Consider the following 21319-nt stretch of genomic DNA (forward strand, 5'->3'; position numbering starts at 1 on the left):
TTTACCCACTCTGTTTTCCTGATTGAGTGTCGAATATGTGCTTTTTTTTTGTAACATAATAAAAAAGAAATGAGCCATCTGTATTTTATGGAAGTTCCAGTATGAAAAATAGCGACAGAGCTGCTGCAGTAAAAGTTTTATCAGCAATAAGAATCTCGGTTCCAGTAATAAAAGGCATACAAGGGAAAAAACACAAAAATGAACAATCCTGTTCTAATCTACTCTACTATAATAAACATAATAATAATGATAGGTTTTTTATTACTGGCATGCTGTATGTAAGCGTTGCAAAAGCTTTTGGTAAAGAAGAAGAACAAGAAAGTTTTTGGTATTGGGTAAGTTTGTTAGCATTTTAGAAATGTGTTAATTGTCTGCATATGCTGTGAAAAACTGTGTTCACGAATGCTAAAACTGTAAAATGAGTGTTTTTTATTTTTACCCATTATTCTTTCGCTGTCTGTGTGCTTCTTCCCCTCAGACTGTTCCCAGCTCTTAGCATCATCACAGAGCTCACCCACCCAGCCAACATGCGCTTTATGCAGTTCAAAGTCAAAGACCATTACTCTCTGGCCCTGTCCAAACTGGAAAAGGTAAAAGCTTCATACCTTCACATCCCACTTTTCTTCTTTCTCTCTTAACTCAGACTTCAGAGGTCATAATGAAAAAACAATGAGAACAAACAGAGCAGACTGTTTGGCATCCTTTATTTAGTATTCTCACCGGTTTTGGAAATACGCTCCCTCAATCACTGCTCATGTTGCTTTGTTTTGATAAAAAAGCTTCAGGCTGAAAATAGTTTTTTTCTCACTAAGACTGCAAAGTTTTGAACATTTCTAACTGATTATAGGCGTGTGTTTTTTCTTCTCCTCAGCCCACTGCTGCTTTCTTTTTTTAATTGCTGCTGTTGTTGTTAATGTTTCCCTCTGTGCAGCAGCTAATGAATTTTCCCCTCTAGGCATCAATAACATTTATCAACAAATCAGTAAAGGGATTAACATTATTATGAAACAACAGTCTTTTTTTTAAATGTCAGGCTGTGTCGCTTCACAGCAGGAAGACCCTTTGGTGGATTTCCAGCCTTGTCTTTGTTTGGGCATTGCATGTTTGTGTGTGTGCTTCCTTGAGATTATCTGGTTTAATCCCATGTCACAGAAACTGGCAAGTCAGATGCAAAGGGAATTGTGAATTTGGCCGTGAGCATGAATGTCAGTTTGTGCGTTATCTTCTTCAGCCCTGGATGTTACACTGTCTTAAGCCCAGTGTATGCTCAACTGAGTGCTTGGCTGTGTTAATAAATACGATTTTAAAAAGAAAAAAGACACATCACCCATCTCATCTCTACAAAGACCTGTGTAATCAGGTGTGTGTGCGTGTGCGTGTGTGTGTGCGTGTGCGTGTGCGTGTGTGTGTGTGTGTGTTTGATCTGCAGAAGGAAAGGGAGAAGGGGTCCAATCTGGTTTTTATGTTCCGCCTGCCCTTCGCTGCAGGGAAGGTGTTCAGTGTTAGCATGCTGGATACGCTCCTCTACCAGGTATCTCAAACTTTCCTCTCAGACTTGAACACAACTAAAAAGTATAATTTTTCAGTGTGGAAAAATGCCAAATCTGATCTATTTCTATCGACCTGTTTGCTGTGTTCTCTCGCCAGTCATTTGTGAAGGACTACATGATCTCTATCACCAGGCTGCTGCTGGGTTTAGACTCCATGCCTGGCTCAGGTTTCCTCTGCGCTGTAAGTAGCTGAACATAATTCGGTTTGTTCGGACTGCGGCGTGGCTCTGAGGCCGATTATTGTGTTGTTGGTTTTCCAGATGAAAATCACAGAGGATGACCTGTGGATCCGCACCTACGGTAGACTCTACCAGAAACTCTGCTCCTCCAATGGAGACATTCCCATCGGCATCTACCGGACGGAGGCACACAAGCTTCCAGTCTCTGAGGTCAGCTGCTACAGTCACTGGACTGCAAGACACTTAACTCACTGCAAACTTAACTCACTTTTTGTCACAGTATGTAATGTATATCACAGCGTTACATACATGTTTACTTCATGGTACAAGACTTCAAGATATAACATTGTTATGACATAATGAGTTTTGTTTTTAGTTAGCACCCACATTACGCCTGACAAATTGTTACAGACCTGGGATTTGTATTTACGACAGTGATGTTGCAAAAACTGTGGGGGGCGCAAAATCACACAAAATGGCAATTTCTACATAATATTGCTTTAAATTAAGAAGCTTCTGTCCCAAAGCACTTCTAGCGGCCCCTAGAGGCCACAATGTTCATTACACCAGACAGGCTGGTTAGTCGGCAGATTGTCTCATTTTGATGTGTATTCCTCTGAATCGAATTCAACTTTATTGTGCAGAAACCAGTTTACCCACACATGAGGCAGCAAAACATGAACAAGCATTTATTTAATTCCAACGTCGCAGCAGGTGGTCCAAATTTGCATCCAAGCCCAGTCCGTTAACGACTTGATGCTATTCATGCTCATAAGGTTACATCAATAACATTTCATGTTCAAAAACTTGTAGTGAACCAAACCTCCCATTTCTCAGCATCTCATCAGCAGCATGTTGTCAAAATACTCTGATCATACTCATTAAAAAACTGCATGACGGCAACACTTGTTGTAAAATACAACAATATGACTTTAAATTTAACACTTTAAAACAGGCAAAATTAGAAAGTAAATAGGATGTCATAACAACATATTTACGGACTGTAGCAGCTCTCACTCTCTTGTTTTCACTTACTACAATGTCACTATTTTTGTCATTAATAAAATAAACAAAACAATAAAATACGAAAAAGTGAAGCATTTCCTTTGTTCATTGAAACAAAGGCATCTCCCCAGATAATTCAATTAGTCCATGTTTTACCAACAAGTGTATGCAGAGTTATGAAGCTACAGTCAGATATGAAAACAGTCATATATTAGTTTTGATCTGTGTATTCATCGCCTGAAATATTTCATATTACACATGATGCAGTGATAATTGATGATTCTTCCAATTTGGCACTGAATCACATCAATTTCTAAAGAAAAATGACGGCCGTGTCGGTTGTGTTGGTTACAAAAGATATTTCATAGGTTGGACTATTCATTATATGCAACGGACTGTATCTTGTACATTATTCATTTATAATGTGATAAGAATGTATTAATTCAGTTTCATTTTGAGAAATCAGACACTGATAAAAAGCTGATTTAATAAAAATCAGTATGATAGCGGGATGATTCTCTGCAGGAGGAAATTAAAAGTTTTTATATGGATGAACCAGAGAGCATATGTGACATTTTGGGCTAAAATGAGTTAAATCTTGATGAGCTTCTTTCAAAAGGGCACATGTGAATTCTAAACCAATTCAAGAACATATTGTTATATTGTTCATTATGAATATTGTCATCAACAGATTTACGAAGATGTAATATTCAAGATTGAATTTGATAAAGAAAGTTGCAACAAAGAATGTTTTTTTGTTGTTGTTTTTTTTGTTTTGGCTCTCCAGTAAAGTTGGTCAAATGTCATTTATTCACCTCATTACGTGGTTTTGTGTCACAGTCCCAGGTATCTATCACAGTGGAAGACTACGAGGACACCAGAGAACCCAGAGAGCCACTGCTGTCCCGGACCAGCGCTCATCGTAACTCCACCTCCTCCGAGCCCGTCTCTACATCTTCCCACTCCTCAGACCACCCGCTGCTCAGGAGGAAGAGCATGCAGTGGGCACGGCGACTCAGCAGGAAGGGGGGTCGGGGCTCCAGTGCGGCCAAGGGGGGTCCGGGCAGCGCGGCAGAGAGGATCAGCCAGCAGAGACTGACCCTGTTCAGGCGCTCCGAGAGGCAAGAACTCAACGCTCTGGTGCGAACGAGGATGAAACACTTGGGCCTTTCTCCAACTGGATTCAGTAAGTCTATAAAAGTATTCTGCTTATAGTTTTCCTTAATTTTGGTCAATGTTTTAACTTTTGTGTCTTTACAGCAATAAAATGCTACTTGTGCATTAATACATCAGTACTGAAAATCTAATAATGTCATATATATAGGTACATATATGTAGGTATGTATTTTGACTCTTTCTTTCCATTACTCTGAAAGATATGGAAGCTCTGAGGAGCAAGCGAGAATTTTTTTTTTCTGGTGCTCCATTTTCTAATATCTAGATTTTTTTTTTTATGTGTGTGTAACGGTGATTTCTTTTTTCATGTGTCGAGCCAAGTGAAAAAAAAATTTTCCCGAGAATTTTTTTTATTGTGTATGTTAATAAAATGTTTTATAACAGAAAATCTACGGAAGCCCTGAGGGGCAAAGGAGAATTTTTTTTTTCTGGCGAAAATGTCTCCACTGATGAAAAAACTATTTTTTTTTCATGTGTCGAGCCGGGTGAATTTTTTTCTTTTCATGGGTGAAAACATTTTTTTCACTCGGCTCGACACATGAAAAAAAAAACTATTTTCACAAGTGAAAAAAAAAGTTTTTTCATTTGCAAATATGAAAATGAAAAAACTTAAATCTGTATTTCGACTCCTTCTTTCCACTGGTCTGAAAGATACGGAAGCTCTGAGGAGCAAGTGAGAAAATTTTTTTCTGGTGCTCCATTTTCTAATATCCAATTTTTTTTATGTGTGTAACGGTGAATTTTTTTTTCATGTGTCAAGCCGAGTAAAAAAAAATTTCAAAAGAATTTTTTTTCTGTGTGTTAAAAAATGTTTCTGGGGCAAAGGAGATTTTTTTTTTTCTGGTGAAAAAAAATTTACTTTGATGAAAAAAGTTTTTTTCATGTGTCGAGCCAAATTAAATTTTTATCTTTTCATGGGTGAAAACATTTTTTTCACTCAGCTCAACACATGAAAAAAAAAATTTCACAAGTGAAAAAAAAGTTTTTTCATTTGCAAATATGAAAATGAAAAAACTTAAATCTGTATTTTGACTTTTTCTTTCCACTAGTCTGAAATATACGGAAGCTCTGAGGAGCAAGTGAGAATATTTCTTTCTGGTGCTCCATTTTCTAATATCTTGATTTTCTTTTTTATGTGTGTGTGAAAGTGAATTTTTTTTTTCATGTGTCAAGCCGAGTAAAAAAAAAATTTCAAAATAATTTTTTTTTCTGTGTGTTAAAAAATGTTTCTGGGGCAAGGGAGAATTTTTTTTTTTTTCTGGTGAAAAAAACATTTGCACTGATGAAAAAAGTTTTTTTCATGTGTCGAGCCGAGTGAAATTTTTTCTTTTCATGAGTGAAAACATTTTTTTCACTCAGCTCAACACATGAAAAAAAAATTTCACGAGTGGAAAAAAAAGTTTTTTCATTTGCAAATATGAAAATGAAAAAACTTAAATCTGTATTTTGACTTTTTCTTTCCACTAGTCTGAAATATATGGAAGCTTTGAGGAGCAAGTGAGAATTTTTTTCTGGTGCTCCATTTTCTAATACCTAATATTTTTTTTTATGTGTGTAATGGTGAAATTTTTTTTTTTCATGTGTCGAGCCGAGTAAAAAAAAAAAATTCAAAAGAATTTTTTTTTTCTGTGTGTTAAAAAATGTTTCTGGGGCAATGGAATTTTTTTTTTTTTCTGGTGAAAAAAAAATTTTCACTGATGAAAACATTTTTTTTCATGTGTCGAGCCGAATTAAATTTCTTTTTTCATGAGTGAAAACATTTTTTTCACTCAGCTCGACACATGAAAAAAAATGTTTTTTCATCAGTGAAAATGTAAAAATTTCATTTGCAAATATGAAAATGAAAAAACTTAAATCTGTATTTTGACTTTTTCTTTCCACTAGTCTGAAAGATACGGAAGCTCTGAGGAGCAAGTGAGAATTTTTTTCTGGTGCTCCATTTTCTAATATCTAGATTTTTATGTGTGTGTGATGGTGATTTTTTTTGTCATGTGTCGAGCCGAGTGAAAAGATTTTTTTTTTTTTTCATGGGTGAAAAAAATTGTTTCACTCGGCTCGACACATGAAAAAAAAAAATTTTCACTTCACACTTAGAAAAAGGAACACCAGAAAAATGCCCCTTGCCCCTCAGGGCTTCTATAAATATCAAAAACCTTGTGACACAAAATGAGTTTAGTAATGTGAGCAATCAACTGGGGAAGTTTCATGGTTATATCACTGTCCAATTTTATTTCTATCTATATGCTGATGTTTTTTACAAAGGGGTTTGTTCATACATCATTCATAGCCTGATGCATAAAACATTTTATTCCAAGAAAAAACACAAAAAATTGATTTTTTTTTTTTTTATGGCTGTTGGCTGTATTTTCTGATCAACGGAGTAATAAAAATAGATATATCCATAAACCCCTTTGTAAAAATGTAAGGGAAATTCTCCTTGTTGAAGTTTGAGAGTTGTTAATTCTCAGAAGAATTTCAGACTCTGTGTGATGAATCCGATCTCTACATGCAGCATAGAGAGGAGGCCCACTGTGTTCTCTGCAGTCCTCCAATTGGTCTCGACTTATATACAATATATTGTATATATAAAATGCCTCAATTGCATATTTAAACAACCCTTTCACTTGTAGTGTTTTACATAAAGTAAAGGGTCTGAGTACTTCTTCCACCCACGTTGTTTGCAGTCTGTAACTGTCTATGTCCACTGCTTGTGTCTGTTTTTATCTCTTATGACTCAGAGTAACGTAGCCTCTGTTCTGTGTGCCCGGATGTTGCACAGCCTGCTGTATATCCTCTGCCTGTTTTATTTCCTGCCTCTTTTCTTCCTGTGTCAGATGGGATGACAGACCAAGGGAACAGACTGTCCTATATCCTCATCAACCCTTCTCCAGACACCAGACTGGAGCTGCACGATGTTGTGTGAGTGCATAAATATAACTGATAGCACGTTAAAATCAACACAGCATGAAAACTACAAGTATTACAGAATCCCGTTTGTCCATGCACCACCTGCAGATACCTGATCAGACCAGACCCCCTCTCGCTGGTACCCAATCAGGGCAGCAACAGGAAGTGCGGCGCTGGGCTGTCAGAGAGTCACAGGTTCGATATGCAGGACAGCACCCATCTGTGAGAGTAAGAAAAAGATAAATAAACTGTTAAAACACTGCCAGAGAGAGAAGAAACAACAACACAGTCGTAAGAGAGAGAGACAGAAATGGAAAGGGATGCAGCCAGATGGCACGTGGCCCTCGTATTTCCTCCACATTCAGTATCTGTGAACTCAGAGGTGCCGGACATGCATGGACCTTTTCTATAACTACGGGAAAGTTTTATTTATGCACCTTCCTATTTTCAAAGTGGAGAGCTGTGGACACAGAAGTGCATTTAATGAAAAACTGTATGTATTTATATCTGTGTATGTGCATGTTATGTGCTGCATCGTGTATGTGCAGTGTGTGTGGTTGTGTGTATGTGCAAGTGTGTGGATGAATGTGTGTGTATGTGTGTGTGTGCTTATGGATCAAGAGCAAGACACTGCCAATTTTATCTGGACAGCCAAAGGAAACCTGCTGCCAAAATGAAAGTCGAGGGATGTTTTTTGTCTCCTTCTTTGTGTCGTTGGTGTGTTTTTTTGTCACACTTAATGTTGTTCGATGTATTTGAAAGTGACACTGCAGTGCACACACCATGTGAGGTTTCCTTTTTATTTTATTTTTTTCTCATAAAGCCATTTGGACACTTTTTACCTGTTGCTTATACAGTCCAACGCACACATTCATTTTACGCTCACCAGCAGCGGAGCAATCCAAAGAGGAACATAGAACATCAGAAACCTTGTGATACGAAATGATTTTAGTAATGTAAGCAATCAACTGGGGAAGTGTCATGACTATATATATTGACTTATATACAGTTGGTAATCACACCTTAGTTAAAGTGCCAAATTGCCCTGAATTTGAATCCCGGACCTAACAACTGCCTACACCTCAGGCGAAGATGATCTCCCCTCCTCTCACATCCTCATATGTTCTCATCCACACACTATGTGAGGTTTCCTATTTTTTTTTTCTCATAAAGCCATTTGGACACTTTTTACCTGTTGCTCATACAGTCCAACGCACACATTCATTTTACGCTCACCAGCAGCGGAGCAATCCAAAGAGCACCAGTCCCAATAATCAGTAAACAGCCGGCCTCGTCAGTGCAGGGCCTTCAGTCACACTGCTGTCTGAAGTGTGTTATTTTCTTCAGTCATCTGATTTCTCTTTGAACAAACTGTTCTTGACTTTATTGTTTGCCTGTTTTTTTTTTTTCTTAAAGTCCCGCTCTCTGCTGCTATCAGTCAGTGTGAGTCGTCCTGCCACCAGCTTGCTTTTGCTGACGTGCATGTTAGAGATGCAGAGGCATGGACAAAATAACAGGAACATATACCGTAATATAAAACCATAAAGTACAACAGCCCTGCAATAAACACGCCCTTTGTTAAGCTTATAATGTAACATCTTTGAGATTCAGCTCTCAGTTTAAAAGCCGATTTACAAGTAAATATTTGCTGTATTTATTGCTCACTGCAATGAATATCCACCTTTTCAAGTCATTAGTTTGCCAGTTAAGAATTTAAATCTATAATACAAATCGGTTTTCAGACAGAAGAAATCTCATTTCTCTGAAAACAAGTGAAAAGTGTGCCAGTAGAGTGAGATTGTTCTTGTTTTTTTCCAGGCGAGTCGACCGTATTTCATTAAGATTTTCAGTTGTTTGAAGAAACGTGAGATTTTAATCTGTTCTATTGATGTAAATTACTTGTTAGGATGAACATGTATGCAGTTTGTTTACCAAGGATTTGCAAGCCTCTGTAAAATCTTTTGTCAGAAATTCAGAATGTGCCGTTTCACACAGAAATGGTGCAGCCATGTGGTGGGAACGCTCTCCGGCATCCCAGCCAGCAACACCACTCCTGTAGCTTTAGTGCCGATAGAACAGATGAAAATATGTATATATTAAAGTCAGTCATTATAGCTTGTCATTGCTTTATTGCTGGTTCGGTGTCACTTTCTGCAACTACAACCAGAATCTCTTCAGATGATTTCACTCAATAGGTTCAGAATTTTAGTCAATGTCGTCACATTATTTTTTATTCCTAAACAAATCGCTCAATTGTCGGACGCAGTTTGTCTTTGTGTTGTTTTCCAAGCTCGCATTCCTGAGCTATTTATGCTTCGAAACATCAACACAGTGAGTGAGTCACTAATGGCTCTAATTCATCAGCTGCAATGTTTTCCGAGCTCAACAGAGACCACACAGTGTTGCCGTATGTGCTACATCACTTAGCTTGTGCATCCATATGACTTGAATTATCAAAAATCTGTAATGTGTGAGTTTGTGTGGACACATTGTATTTCAGCTCAGGTCAGGTCACTTTTCTTTATATTCGTTACTAGGACAAGGTTGATCCCAGTGCTTTCACAAGCCTGACCAACACTCCTTCTTTTTATCTGGCATGTTTGAACATTATCACTTTATCAATAAACTGCACATGCCTGACTTGTCACAGTGACTGGCTCAAATTTTGAGGTAAAGAGGAAGCGGCTCTATACACAAACTAGGACATGGGTGAGAACGTGGGTGTGGTGAGGCTAAAGACCAAACATTCAACAGGAGCTTTATATAAAGGGCTCAGACAGAGAACCGTGCAAACAGAGGCAGAGGAAATGGCAGCGCAACCAGTCACTGTGCTTATCACAGGAGCCAACAGAGGCTTGGGCCTGGAGATGGTTAAGCAAATCCTGGCGGGCAAATGTCCAGTGAAAACGCTGTTTGCCTGTTGCAGAGACCCAGATGGACCCAAGGCTGAGGTGAGTCTTTACGTCCTTTTATTCCTTCATTGAGCTCTTCAACAAACTCTGCTGCCTGGATTGTTGACAGCAAAAATCAGAAAATGATCTTGCAAACCACAGAGTTGCAGTGATTGAGAGGTGAGCTTCCTCTGAATTAAAAACGTGTCTTCTCTGTGCATTTACAGGCTTTGAAAGCGCTGGCAAAGAAGCATCCTAACCTCCACATCTTACGTCTAGGTATACACTCTTTCTTTCTATTAAACTCTGTCCTGCTCCGTGTTCAAACATGCTCTGGCTTTGACTCTATGAACAGCGCTGTCTTGTGATATTTCTCTGAATGTCTGCTATTGACTGATTCTCTCACTGTCTTTCTCTCCGTCAGACGCCGCTGACCTTGGTAGCATTAAACAGTGCTCCCAGCTGGTGGGCTCTCACGTGGGGACGGCTGGTCTCAACCTGCTGATTAACAATGCAGGGTACATGTCCAAAAGCATCCTGCAGGAGACCACTACAGAGGACATGCAGATGACTTGGAACACCAATCTCATGGGCCCTATGTACATGATTCAAGTAAGTAAGAGGAAAAGTGTGAAACACTTAAATACTGCATTTTTGTGTGTGCTTCTTCATGTTGACTCTCTTGCTTCCTGTCATCATTAGGAGTTCCTGCCTCACCTTCGTGCAGCAGTGAAGGCCAGTAAAATACCCGGGATGTCCAGCAGGAAAGCAGCCGTCGTCGGCATCACCTCACTTCTGGGTTCAATGCAAGCTGTCAAAGACACATATTCCTTCTTCCCTGCCATGCCCTACCGCATCAGCAAGGTGAGAAACAACCTGCCAACACTGTAACCTGCTACTCAAAGGCTTGACCTCACATTAATTGAGTGAAACTCTTCATCCATCACCTCAATTGCCCTGTCACCTTCTTTACCTCCTTCTCAGGCAGGACTGAACATGCTGACAGTGTGTGCCGCAGAGGAGCTGAAGAAGGATGAGATCCTGTTTTCTCTGCTGCACCCTGGCTGGGTGCGCACTGACATGGGTGGAGAGGAGGTGAGTCAGCAGCTGTCACCGACCTCACCAGTCCGGTCATAAAAGGCTACGATAAAACTACTGTAGAGGAGCCATTTAGCTCTGAATGATAAGATTGCTTTATTAATTGAGAGGCATGATAATTCCCTCATGTTGTTTGATTTCACACTTCACACACCAGTGGTTTCTACAGCTCTTTTTACAAAGTAGGCTTCATTCATTCATTGCAGGACTTCAGTTTAGCTCAGTGCTGTGAATTAATCCAAATCCCAGTAATCCTAACGGTACCGAAGACGTTACAGAAAGCAGGATTATCAGGTTAAACAGGCAGCGGATACAAATCACATTATGAAATGTTGCTCATTTTTTGCAAGTCATCATTACACATCAGAATCACATTCATAAAACGTAATAATTTAAGTTTGCTTTCATGTGTCCGAGTCACACCCAACAAAACTAACCTCTCTTATAATTCTCTGCAATGATTTAGGGGAAAAAATGTAAATAGGGTAAAAATGTTAACTCATATATATCACAGCTAAGCTTCTTAACAATAACTAACATAAGACAATAATTGTTTTTTTAATCAAATGTTCTCATATTTTATGTTAAAACATGAAAATGAGTTCAATCTAGTTAAATATGGGCAGATTTGAATAAATCTCCAGAACAAAGATATGAACTAAAATAAACACCTAGTTGTATATTTTAGACATTTTCTTTCCACCAGGGTGAAAGAAAACATGGAAGCAAAATATCCTAAAATCAAAAAATGGACCAGTTGACCATGAAAAATAGTGTTTTTCTCCCCTTACGTTGACATTAAAAAACAGTTCTGTGTCACATATGACGGGAGACAAAAGCAGATTTAAACCAGTTATGTTGGTTAAGTCGTCAACTGGTTTGTGAGAACAAACATTAGACGTCTTTTAGTCTTTTTGTGTGAGGAGAATTGACTTCCTGTGTGAGCCATCTTGTTAACTGTGTGTTTTTCCGACCACCAGGGGGAGATTGATGCCCCGGAGAGCGTGAAGGGGATGCTTTGCGTGTTAGAGTCCCTGACTGAGAAGCATAACGCAGCTTTCCTGGATTACAACGGCAAAACCGTCCCCTGGTAACAAACTGCTGTCAATCACTAAATGAACCCAAGTGAAATAAACCAATACTGTTCTGACTACTTTGCTTCTGTCGTGCTCTTTTTACACACAAACATGCACCGACATCATCTGCTTAGATTATTAAATCATATTAATTAAATAATTATGTTCTGTGCAAGGAGTTTTTAAAATCACCATGTGGCACTGTTCCACACAGCCACCTTGGCGGGGCAGATCTTAAGTGGTTTGGGGTTATTGCCATTAATGTTGGCTCCGGGGCAGAAGAAGGGGAACATCTTCTCAGTGAAGAAGTCGGTGAAGGTGTAGATGGGCGTCATGCTGATAGGGTTGGAGAAGGTCACCTCTCCGGAGTCGAAGTCCAACTGCACCCTGACTCGGGTGAGCTCTCCCACCAGATGCAGCGGGGTGCTGGGCCTCGTCATGGCCGAGTACTCGCCCTCGTAGTGCGAGATCATCCAGAAGCCGCCCTCGGGACAGCCCGAGATGCGCCCTTTCCTGTCGATGGACTGCTTGACTACCCCGAGCATCCAGTCCATCTTGTCACCCACCTCCACCTCCCAGGCATGGCGACCCGAAGTGAAGCCCTCTGAGCCCAGCACGAACACGAAGTGGCCGAAACGTTCAGGATTGGCCGGGAGCTGCTTGAGGGACCCAGTGTTGGTGACGCTGCTCAGGTCTGTGGAGAGGGACAACCAGGAGTAGGCAGTGTTGGGGTCCAGGGTGATGGGAGCTGAAAGAGAGAAAACACAGTGATTTAGTAATGCAGGGCTCCAGGGTGCCCCCAAAAATCTGTCAGACGTGACCAAAGATTTTCATTGGTCTCACTGGTGCAGGTCTGATTAAAGAAAAGATGTAGTCTTATAAAAAGTATTTTTGAGGTTATCACAATCACTTGTTGAGTATGCTATGATTTTATGATTGTTTTATATTCATCTATACTGTAAATGAGCTGTTAACACCCTTGTATTTCTGAATTATAATAAAGGTTAAACAAATTAAAAGATTAAATAAAAAACGATTCAAGTGAGTGCTTACTGTACTGAACCAGCGCCACCATCTTCTCCCACACATGGTACTTGAGGGAGCTGACATGTTTGGCCACATCTATGAGAGCACCTGACACTTTTCCTGGATCCTTCGGTGGGATCTGAGCTCTGTGAGAAGAAAATCAAACACGAGAATCTACTAATACTGAACGACTAGCGAGCCGAGTCTGGTTTAAACAGATATAGAAGATAAGAAAACTGTTACCTTTTCTTTATGTTGGCATAATTCTGAAATCAAAAGAGAGAGTGTTAGAAACTGTGTGCGTGGTCGAGTGAATCCAGAGAGAAAAATGCATGAAAGATTCCCGTACCTTGAGGAAGAGAGCATCACTGGAAGCAATCTCATTCTCAATGGCAATGACGGCGTGAGAGAAGGTGAGGATGGCGCTGGTGATGCTGTCCGACTTCCTCTTCACCAGCTCTTTCTTCTCCTCGTCCTCCTGCTTCAGGGCGGCCAGTCGAGCCGTCTCCTCCTTTTGCAGAAACTCCCGCAGCTGCTCGAACTCCTCTCTGATCTGCTTCTCTGTGGCCTGAGTCTGGTTCTGGCACACATACGGGTCGGGATGGAAAAACACTGAATGTACAATAATGTGACTGATACTGAACTTCAGTCTGTTGTTGTCTTATTTATCTTAACTATGTCTGCCTCTGTTTATCGACATCACTAAACATATTTTCATACGTGTTGTATGTAAACATCATGATTTGGAAAGTAAGAAGTAACCAAAACAATCAGTGCGTGGATTATAAAGTACAGTATTTATGTTGTGGATTAGAAGTAGGAAATGCCACAAAAAGACTCAAGTAAAGTAAAAGTACCTCAGATTTGTACTCTAGTAAAGTACTTGAGTAAATGTACATTCCACTGCATGCCTGTGTACATCTCGAAATGTAAGTGTCCCAAATATTTTGCACATTTAATGTATTCCCTGTCCATTTACTAAAAAATAAAATTGCAATAATACCCTTTGACTCTGCAGTTTCCTGGAAAAATATGTGCACATTGGCCAAAATTACTTAAGAAAATATTAGCTCCTCAAATATCACCACAAATCCACGGTCGTACACCCCAACAAGAAGACAACCTGAGATCTTCCACCCTGAAAATGAACTAGGTGGCTTTTCTTACACCTCGGCTGACATGTTTACACACCAACAGTGCCCGGCTCAGTTTCAGCCACAGTCACGCTGGTCCTCTAGTGTTTCGTGGATCTCTGTGTGTTTGTTGATACCTTCATGTGCACCGTTGTGTCATCACACTCCTGCTTGGCTTCATAGAGGCAGCGCAGGTTTTTCTTCAGAGGAATGAGCTCTTTCTTCATCTCCGCCTGAAGGGTGGAGAAAGTGTCAGACAACATGCGATCAAATGTGTTAGTTCAAAAGATTAAAACAATAATAAACCGCAGCTCAACGAGAACACATCACCTTCAGGTCCTGAGCTCCCTCTTCCAGGGGGCACACTCGATGTCCCTGGTGCTTCTTGGATGTGTGACACACACAACAAAGGACTTCAGAGTCATCCAGACAGAAGAGTTTGAGAACTTCCCCGTGTGTGATGCACTTCTCCTCCAGTATCACCGCTTGCTCCCCGGTCCCCCCGGCTCCTGCTCCTGTTCCTGCTCCAGCTGTGCGCTCCTGTTCCCTCAGGAAGGTGTCGGCCACGTTCTTCAGCGCCAGGCTGACCGTGGGCTCCGTCAGGGAGCACTTCCTCCTGCAGATGGGACACTCGCGTCTCGCCTTCTTCTTGTTCCAGAACTGCTGCAGACAGGCTCGGCAGAAGCTGTGGCTGCACTTGAGCACCACGGGGTCCCTGAAGATCTCGCAGCAGACGGGACAAGACAGCTCCTCTTCCAGCATGGAGCCCGAACGCGAGGAAACAGCCCGAGGTCGAAGGGCTGAAGCGACCTTGGGACTCTGGAGGAAAGAAAGTTTTCCGGGCTGGGAGGAAGCACGTGGGCGCAGCGCCATGGTTCCTGTTGGCAGGGGGGCTTCTTTTATCGCTGTGGAAAGTGCTCCGTTAGGAAGAAGAGCTCCTCTCTGAATGCTGCGCGAGTCCTGAGTAATCTGGACACAGTTTATGAGCAGCCAGGGTTATAGATCAACAGGGACTTGAAAGACAGGTTTCCTTCGCTTCTAGTAAATAAAGGACCCGCCACCACCCCTCATCTGCCCGCCACAACAGGGTTTGTGAAACAAGGCCGACTCCAGCTGACTCAAAAGCCACGTTTTCATTCTTCAGAGAAAAGAGCCAGAATAGAGCTCAAAGTGCAGCTTTTGGTCTATTTTTGAGTGAAAGGCACAGCAGATGGAGGAGGTATTGTAGAAGGACACCGGTGATGTTAGAGGGCAACGGGTCAGAACAGCTGCATCACATTTAATTATATAAACATACTGCAGAAGGTGCCGGGGACAAATCATTCCTGGATTTAACACGAGGCCTGTAGGTGACCCCAGTGAGCCTCACGAGCACGATCAGGTTAACCAGCGTGTCTCTTATTACATCACCTGTAATGACCTGCTGACACTCAAAGTGATTTCGCTGTCTGGTTAAATGTCATGCATATTTCAGGAGGACACAGGAGTGAGAACAAACACACACACACACACACACACACACACACACACACACACACTCAAGGATGGTGTCTGTGAATGTTGGAAAACACTTGAACACATCACAGCATCGTCTCTGTGGTGTCGGATCATCTGATCTAAATAAACACAAAACAAACCGGTGTGACGTCTGAATGTGTTTCCAGCTAACAACTGTCAGGAACTGCGTTTTGTTCAGTGGAGCTGCAACTAACGATTGTTTTCATTATCGATTAGCAAAATTGTTTCAAGATAAATGACTAAAAGTTTAGTCTAGAAAATATCTAGAAATTGGGAAAAATGCTCGGTCGGTAAATGTTTGAGATTTTAGCTTGAAAAAGGACTGAAACGATTATTTGATCAGGGCTGGGCAACATACAGCTGTTAAATCGAAGGGCAATATTTTTAGGCTGTATCGCGATACACAATATATATTTTGATATTTTGAAAATCTCCTCAAAAGCACCTCACAAAACTAGGAGTAGGTGACAAAATCAAATATCAGAATATTTTTGACTATTGGTTCTTAGACAAAATAGTAACACAGTGAAATATTTGATAAATAATCACCAGTCATGTGGAAATAACACAAGACAAGTGTTAAAACAAGGTAAACAGTCTGGTAAGTTAAGAAAATGACATCATTTTACTGTAACGCCTTTAAAACCTGGAGAAGACGACACTTTTACCATATCAAGATATTAACGATAACGGTATTACATCCAGCCCTAAGTGATTACCAAAGTAGCTGTTGCTAATTGTTGCAGCTTCGGTGTTTAGGAAAAAGACCAAACAGAAGGAAAACTGTCATGTCGGTGTTATTATTGCAATATAATTGGACATTGACAACAGTGTAATACAAAGCCATCAAAATAACGTGTTCTTCTCAGTGTTACAGTGTTCTAGCATCAGTTTCATTACATAACCCATTTAGATATTCATTAACTCTCAAACAAAACTACAAAATAGCTTCATACATTTGGATATACTGAAAAGGTTAAACACCAAAAAAGGTTTTTTGTTTTTTTTTTAAGACACGTGTTCACCTACGCTGAGGAGTCGGTGCAGCGCCGCCCGTCTTTCCTCTCTATGAACAACACGAGTCGCTGCGACACGTGATGGAAGTAGTTTGGTATCTTTCTGCTCCGCCGACAGGAAACGGGACTTTCCAGCACCGTGCACCAGGATGCAAACTTCTAACGCAATGTTTAAATAAAAAGAAAATGCGTGGAATGAGAAGAAATGAAGGCAATTTGTTCTTAAAGGGGCAGTTCACTCCAAAATCACATTTTTCCTCGTACGTGTAGTGCCGTTTGTGTATCGGCGTGGAGGTGTCTGCCTTTTCTCAAATATAAAAAATACACTTGAGAAAGTCAACATCAGCGTCTCTTTCCAGAAATCACGACCCAGCTCGACAAGATAATTCACAGACCTTGGCCACTCGTGTCGTCAAGCAGAATTATTTTAGATTATCTTGAGTAACCGGGTCAGGATTTTATGGAAAGAGACGTTGTTGAGTTTTTCTTTGGTCTTTTTTGGCAAACTAATGAATTATATATATTTTAGAGAAGGCAGATATCTCCAAAACTCTGCAACTCACAGCAAAACAGATGGATACATGGCACAACAGGTCAGAGGAAAAACACGTATTTTTGATTCTGAGGTGAACTGTCCCTTTAACAGACTCTTTTTCTTTCTTTCTTTAACACGACTACCTCCCTCTCACGACTCTCTCTTCTTTAATACTGCCTCCTGTAATGCTTCAACACAATGAAGTAGTTGCAACACGAGATCAAATTCTTCATCAAACCTTGTTTTAAAATAGACGTCACGTCACTTCATATAAAAACACCAACCATAAAAAAAAAAAATACACAATCCAACAAACCTGGAGATCAATCTGCTTCTCACTCTGGTATCATGACCTTCAATAAAAAGGTAAATTAACACTGATCTTCTGTATGAAAGTAAGACTGGAACGAGCCGCAGTCGTCACAGCGTGGAGTGTGTCAACGGTGAACCACTGAGCTTTTAGTGCTACGGTTTTACGACGACCCTTCAGCAACTACATTTTTTTTTTATCTTTCACCAAAATAAAAGAAACATAAAACCAGCAGAATTCATCATGAAGACAAAAACGTAACAGCACATGCTTGTAAAACTGGTCCATAAGAGAAACACCGAGCGGTTCAGGACGACACTGAATCAGGGACGCCTCCTCGTACTGTGCAATAACTGTTCACTCCCAATGTTGGTTCACAGCGCAGTGCCACACAGTGCAATGTGCAGGGGGGGGGGGGGTCACATTTTATTTTTTGCTAAGTATCAGATCTCTACTTAGTGTTAGCTGTCGTCTTTCACTTCTCCCATCTCAGAGACTTGTGCTGTTCTTTGTTCCACCGCCAGCAACTACAACATCGACATGCAGGGTCACGTGATGCGGTCGGAGGGAAATGCTCGTCAGCGTGCTCGTAGTTTCTGGAAAAAAGCCGGAAGACAAATAAAAGCACTTGGGAAGTCATCACAGTCTTCTTCTTCGTCTCCCATTAACTGGCATTAAGCTCAGAGTCTCCCAAAAGGGTGCACTCTAAATTAAAAAATAACAGGAGTATACACTGGAATAAAAACAAACTCATGACGGTAGTGTTGTGTTTCCTAGTAGTGCTGACTGTTGTGGGTGTCACACACACATACAGGTCGTTCTGATCCATTAGTTTCCGTGGTTACACCCGCCCAACCTTTGCATCGCCGATGGCACCCCAGACGTCAAAAACAAACTCGTCTGGGAAGGCGAAGTCTCCCAGGGTTTCATCTAAAGCCTCGGCAAACTCGTCAGGGTTCTTCTTGTCCTTTCCCAGCTCCACCATGGTGGCCGCTGAGGAGACGGAGAGAGGTCAGAGAACATTTAGTGAGCACGAAACCGCAGCTGACACAAACCGGTTCTGACAGCGTCGACACGCACGTACCCAGCTCGCTGTCTCTGATGCCCATGTAGCTCTCCAGCAGGTCATCCACCTTCTCAATGGCCTTTTCCTCGAACGCAGACGGCTGCAGTGAACAAAACCAGAACAAACAGAGTCAGCTAACAGAATTAAGATCTGTTATTAGTCCACAGGTGAGAACACACTAACCACTTCTTCCACAGTAGCAGGGCCTTTGGAGCGCAGCCGCAGAGTTCCTCTGCCGGTCCCCAGCTGAACTCCTGACGCCGACCTGGACCCTCCGGACCGCTGGCTGATCATATCTACACACAAGAACAAACAAAGATCCATAAACACTTTGCACAGACCTGAAAATCTGACTTCCTCCTGTTATTCTCCAGTTTGTACAGTGCTGAACATTAGAGAGTTATTTCAAATAAATATCCATCTTAAATTAAATTTTTTTTCCAGTTTCTCCTCTCTCACAGTAAACTGAAAATCTTTGGGTTGTGGACAAAACGAGACACTCAAGGACGTCATCTCCAGCTTTGAGAGACACTGGTCGTCACCGTTAACTGATCATTTTATAAACCAAACAACTAATCAATAAGTTAGACTTCTCCAGTCCGACAAAGAGAGGAACATGCGCTGCCACACCACATCTGAAACTGTGGAGCTGAGCTGATATCATGATGAAGCCCGTCCCTCGGAGGACTCCACCTACCAAAGGCCTTGAGAGGCTCCGTCAGCTTGATGGTGAACTCCTTCCCTTTGGGCAGCTCCTTCAGCATCTTGGCCACCTCGTAGTGTCGACACCCAATCAGGCGATGGCCGTTGATGGACTCGATCATATCGCCCACATTGATGACCTGGATCTGGTGGATGATGCTCCCCTCGCGGATTCTCTGAAAAACCCAAATAAATAATCCAGTAAACTTTCCATCTTATCGTCATTTCACTGACTTATTCTCGTTTCATATTGTGTGCAGCAGCTACTCCCTCACGCAGTCCAGGGTTGGGCCTTTTCCTGTGGACCTATGAGTCAAAGTAAATCAACTTCCTCGACTATTTTAACATCTCTCACCTTGATGAAAGCGTAGCCGGCTCCATTGTCAGTGATCGTCAACCCCAGTGCATCCTCTCCTTTGTACACCTCTATTTCCTTTCGCTGTCCTTTTATGTGGGCAAAAATAAAGTCCTCTAACCCAATCTGGCCTCCCAAAAGTTTGTCCATGTCCACCTTGTGAGTGTTCAGTGTGCAAAACATAACCTGTGGAAGGACACAACAAATGAGTAAGATTTACCACAATGCTTTCTTCCCTGATCAACTGAGGCAGTGATCCTGACTCCCACCACAACCAGCAGAGTGGCTCACCTCAGCCGGAGGGATCCCAAAGGCCTCGCCGATCTTGGCGTAAAGCTCCCGCACGTTACTGAAGCCCTCGATCCGGCCCGTGGGGCTGCCGTGAGCGAGCTGAGTGTGGAATATGAGGCGAGGTCGCATGGTTGGAGGAGGCAGACCCTCAGAGGTGGCGCCTTCTCCCAACCCGACAACACCCCCATCTAGGCCGTCCATACCTGACACATTGAGACCCGCGCGGATGGGCTCCGCTTCCTCGTTCTCAACTAACGGGGACGCCTTCTTCCGTCTTCCCAAACCCAGAGGCATAGTAGTCCTACAGGGAGAGCAGAGGTAGGGGAGGGGAGGAGGCTGCTCTGGGGAGTTATGCTACAATCCAGGCCCACATACACCTGTTCAGCCAAATCAGCTGCAGGTCTGTTGGATGTTTACGTCACAGCAATAACACTCCAGACCAGCTTGAGAGCGGTCTGAACCAGGTGCTGTAATGGATTTACAAATCCACACATCAGAGCAGCTCACATAGCTGGGTCTGTCAGGTCCAGCAGCCTGCAGTGGGTGGTCCCTCAGCTGTGAAGCACACAAAAAGCACACAAAAACACAACAATGTTCATTAGGTCACCACAGCAGTGACATCTCACTTGAGCCACTTATCTCATCAAAGTACTTAAAACTACTGGCAGCATTACAGACTTATAACGTCACCTTTGACTCTGGCAAGACAGGACATGAAACAGAGCTAATGTTAGCTGCTAGCTGCGAGGTACATTTTTTCCCACACATCTTTCACTTCTAGCAACACAAACACTGACAACTCTCAGGTGGCTAGCCACTTAGCACGTAGCTCCTGAAAACGGAAGCTAGTTAAAAGAGTGAATGTCGATCCCTTCTCGGTGGTGAATTACAGCGTGGGTATTTTAGGAGTGGCTCGGACAGCTGATGTTAGTTAGCTAGCTTAACCAGGATCGCTAAATGTGAACAGAAGGGAGTAAACACGGCAGGCCAGTCATTCTTACCGGAGCAGGAGTTTTTAGCCAACTGTCGTTAGCTCTTCTTGCTAGCTTCGCCTAGTAACGGCGTGTCTGTGAGTTGTCAAAAAATAACGTTACACTTGCAGAGAAAGTCCGATATTTGTGGCTCCTCCGCTCCTGACGGGGGTGACTTGGCCTGAGCAGATTGCGGGTCACCACAGTGTCTGTATCGGTATGCTGCTGTAGCTGCTAGCTGTTAGCTGCTAGCTCTGTCAGCCCAGCAGGGGTGGAACTATGACGCCTTCAGGTTTCCTCGTAAACTCCAGCTTCCCCACTGGAACGATTGTTCTCAAGTCTGTACGTGACACTTAAGCGAAATAATTAAGAGAGGAAAGTATGAGTCATAAGTGTGTTGTTTTACCTTATTTATCTTTTATTAGAGGAACTTTAAGTTAAAGTGTTGTGTCGCCGTCGTGTTATCATTGTTATCATTACATCAGAATCTCAAACTTCGGCAGCCATCGCGCCA

The 21319-nt window shown here is 41.9% G+C and overlaps 4 protein-coding genes across 4 annotated transcripts in view; 2 read left to right on the plus strand and 2 right to left on the minus strand.

The window, feature by feature from the left end:
• kcnt2b (potassium sodium-activated channel subfamily T member 2b) overlaps positions 1-7071 on the plus strand; it is a 41582-nt gene extending 34511 nt beyond the window's left edge. Inside the window, exons 24-30 of the mRNA XM_073495149.1 lie at positions 479-590; positions 1430-1531; positions 1648-1731; positions 1811-1939; positions 3575-3920; positions 6745-6829; positions 6926-7071. Coding sequence (XP_073351250.1) covers positions 479-590; positions 1430-1531; positions 1648-1731; positions 1811-1939; positions 3575-3920; positions 6745-6829; positions 6926-7043 — 976 coding nt within the window. The 3' untranslated portion in view covers positions 7044-7071. The remainder of the gene's footprint in view (positions 1-478; positions 591-1429; positions 1532-1647; positions 1732-1810; positions 1940-3574; positions 3921-6744; positions 6830-6925) is intronic.
• Positions 7072-9488: 2417 nt separating this feature from the next.
• On the plus strand, positions 9489-11959 carry LOC141020095 (C-signal-like). The gene is made up of 6 exons (XM_073495151.1): positions 9489-9768; positions 9936-9987; positions 10133-10320; positions 10411-10572; positions 10693-10803; positions 11787-11959. The coding sequence occupies exons 1-6, from the start codon at positions 9523-9525 to the stop codon at positions 11898-11900; spliced, it is 873 nt and encodes a 290-aa protein (XP_073351252.1). The 5' UTR covers positions 9489-9522; the 3' UTR covers positions 11901-11959.
• LOC141020094 (E3 ubiquitin-protein ligase TRIM35-like) lies at positions 10907-15509 on the minus strand. Its single transcript, XM_073495150.1, has 6 exons — positions 14372-15509; positions 14179-14274; positions 13258-13488; positions 13152-13174; positions 12936-13054; positions 10907-12630 (listed from the first exon to the last, which is right to left on the minus strand). The coding sequence occupies exons 1-6, from the start codon at positions 14912-14914 to the stop codon at positions 12071-12073; spliced, it is 1572 nt and encodes a 523-aa protein (XP_073351251.1). The 5' UTR covers positions 14915-15509; the 3' UTR covers positions 10907-12070.
• Positions 15510-16340: 831 nt separating this feature from the next.
• Positions 16341-21073, minus strand: gipc1 (GIPC PDZ domain containing family, member 1). The gene is made up of 8 exons (XM_073495164.1): positions 20836-21073; positions 19835-20389; positions 19544-19729; positions 19184-19364; positions 18670-18782; positions 18505-18586; positions 18277-18413; positions 16341-18016 (listed from the first exon to the last, which is right to left on the minus strand). The coding sequence occupies exons 2-8, from the start codon at positions 20126-20128 to the stop codon at positions 17999-18001; spliced, it is 1011 nt and encodes a 336-aa protein (XP_073351265.1). The 5' UTR covers positions 20129-20389; positions 20836-21073; the 3' UTR covers positions 16341-17998.
• Positions 21074-21319: the final 246 nt, after the last annotated feature.

This window comes from Pagrus major, chromosome 23 (genome assembly GCF_040436345.1).
Source record: "Pagrus major chromosome 23, Pma_NU_1.0".
Taxonomy (NCBI): Eukaryota; Metazoa; Chordata; class Actinopteri; order Spariformes; family Sparidae; genus Pagrus; species Pagrus major.

Coding starts and splice junctions, on each gene's coding strand:
- LOC141020095 (XM_073495151.1), top strand. CDS start 9,523: ATGGGTGAGAACGTGGGTGTGGTGAGGCTAAAGACCAAACATTCAACA. Junction 9,769..9,935: donor CAGATGGACCCAAGGCTGAG/GTGAGTCTTTAC, acceptor GTGCATTTACAG/GCTTTGAAAGCGCTGGCAAA. Junction 9,988..10,132: donor CCTCCACATCTTACGTCTAG/GTATACACTCTT, acceptor TCTCTCCGTCAG/ACGCCGCTGACCTTGGTAGC.
- LOC141020094 (XM_073495150.1), bottom strand. CDS start 14,914: ATGGCGCTGCGCCCACGTGCTTCCTCCCAGCCCGGAAAACTTTCTTTC. Junction 14,275..14,371: donor AGGGAGCTCAGGACCTGAAG/GTGATGTGTTCT, acceptor TCCACCCTTCAG/GCGGAGATGAAGAAAGAGCT. Junction 13,175..13,257: donor GTGATGCTCTCTTCCTCAAG/GTACGGGAATCT, acceptor TTTTGATTTCAG/AATTATGCCAACATAAAGAA.
- gipc1 (XM_073495164.1), bottom strand. CDS start 20,128: ATGCCTCTGGGTTTGGGAAGACGGAAGAAGGCGTCCCCGTTAGTTGAG. Junction 19,730..19,834: donor TTGGGATCCCTCCGGCTGAG/GTGAGCCACTCT, acceptor GTCCTTCCACAG/GTTATGTTTTGCACACTGAA. Junction 18,414..18,504: donor CATCAGAGACAGCGAGCTGG/GTACGTGCGTGT, acceptor CCGTCTCCTCAG/CGGCCACCATGGTGGAGCTG.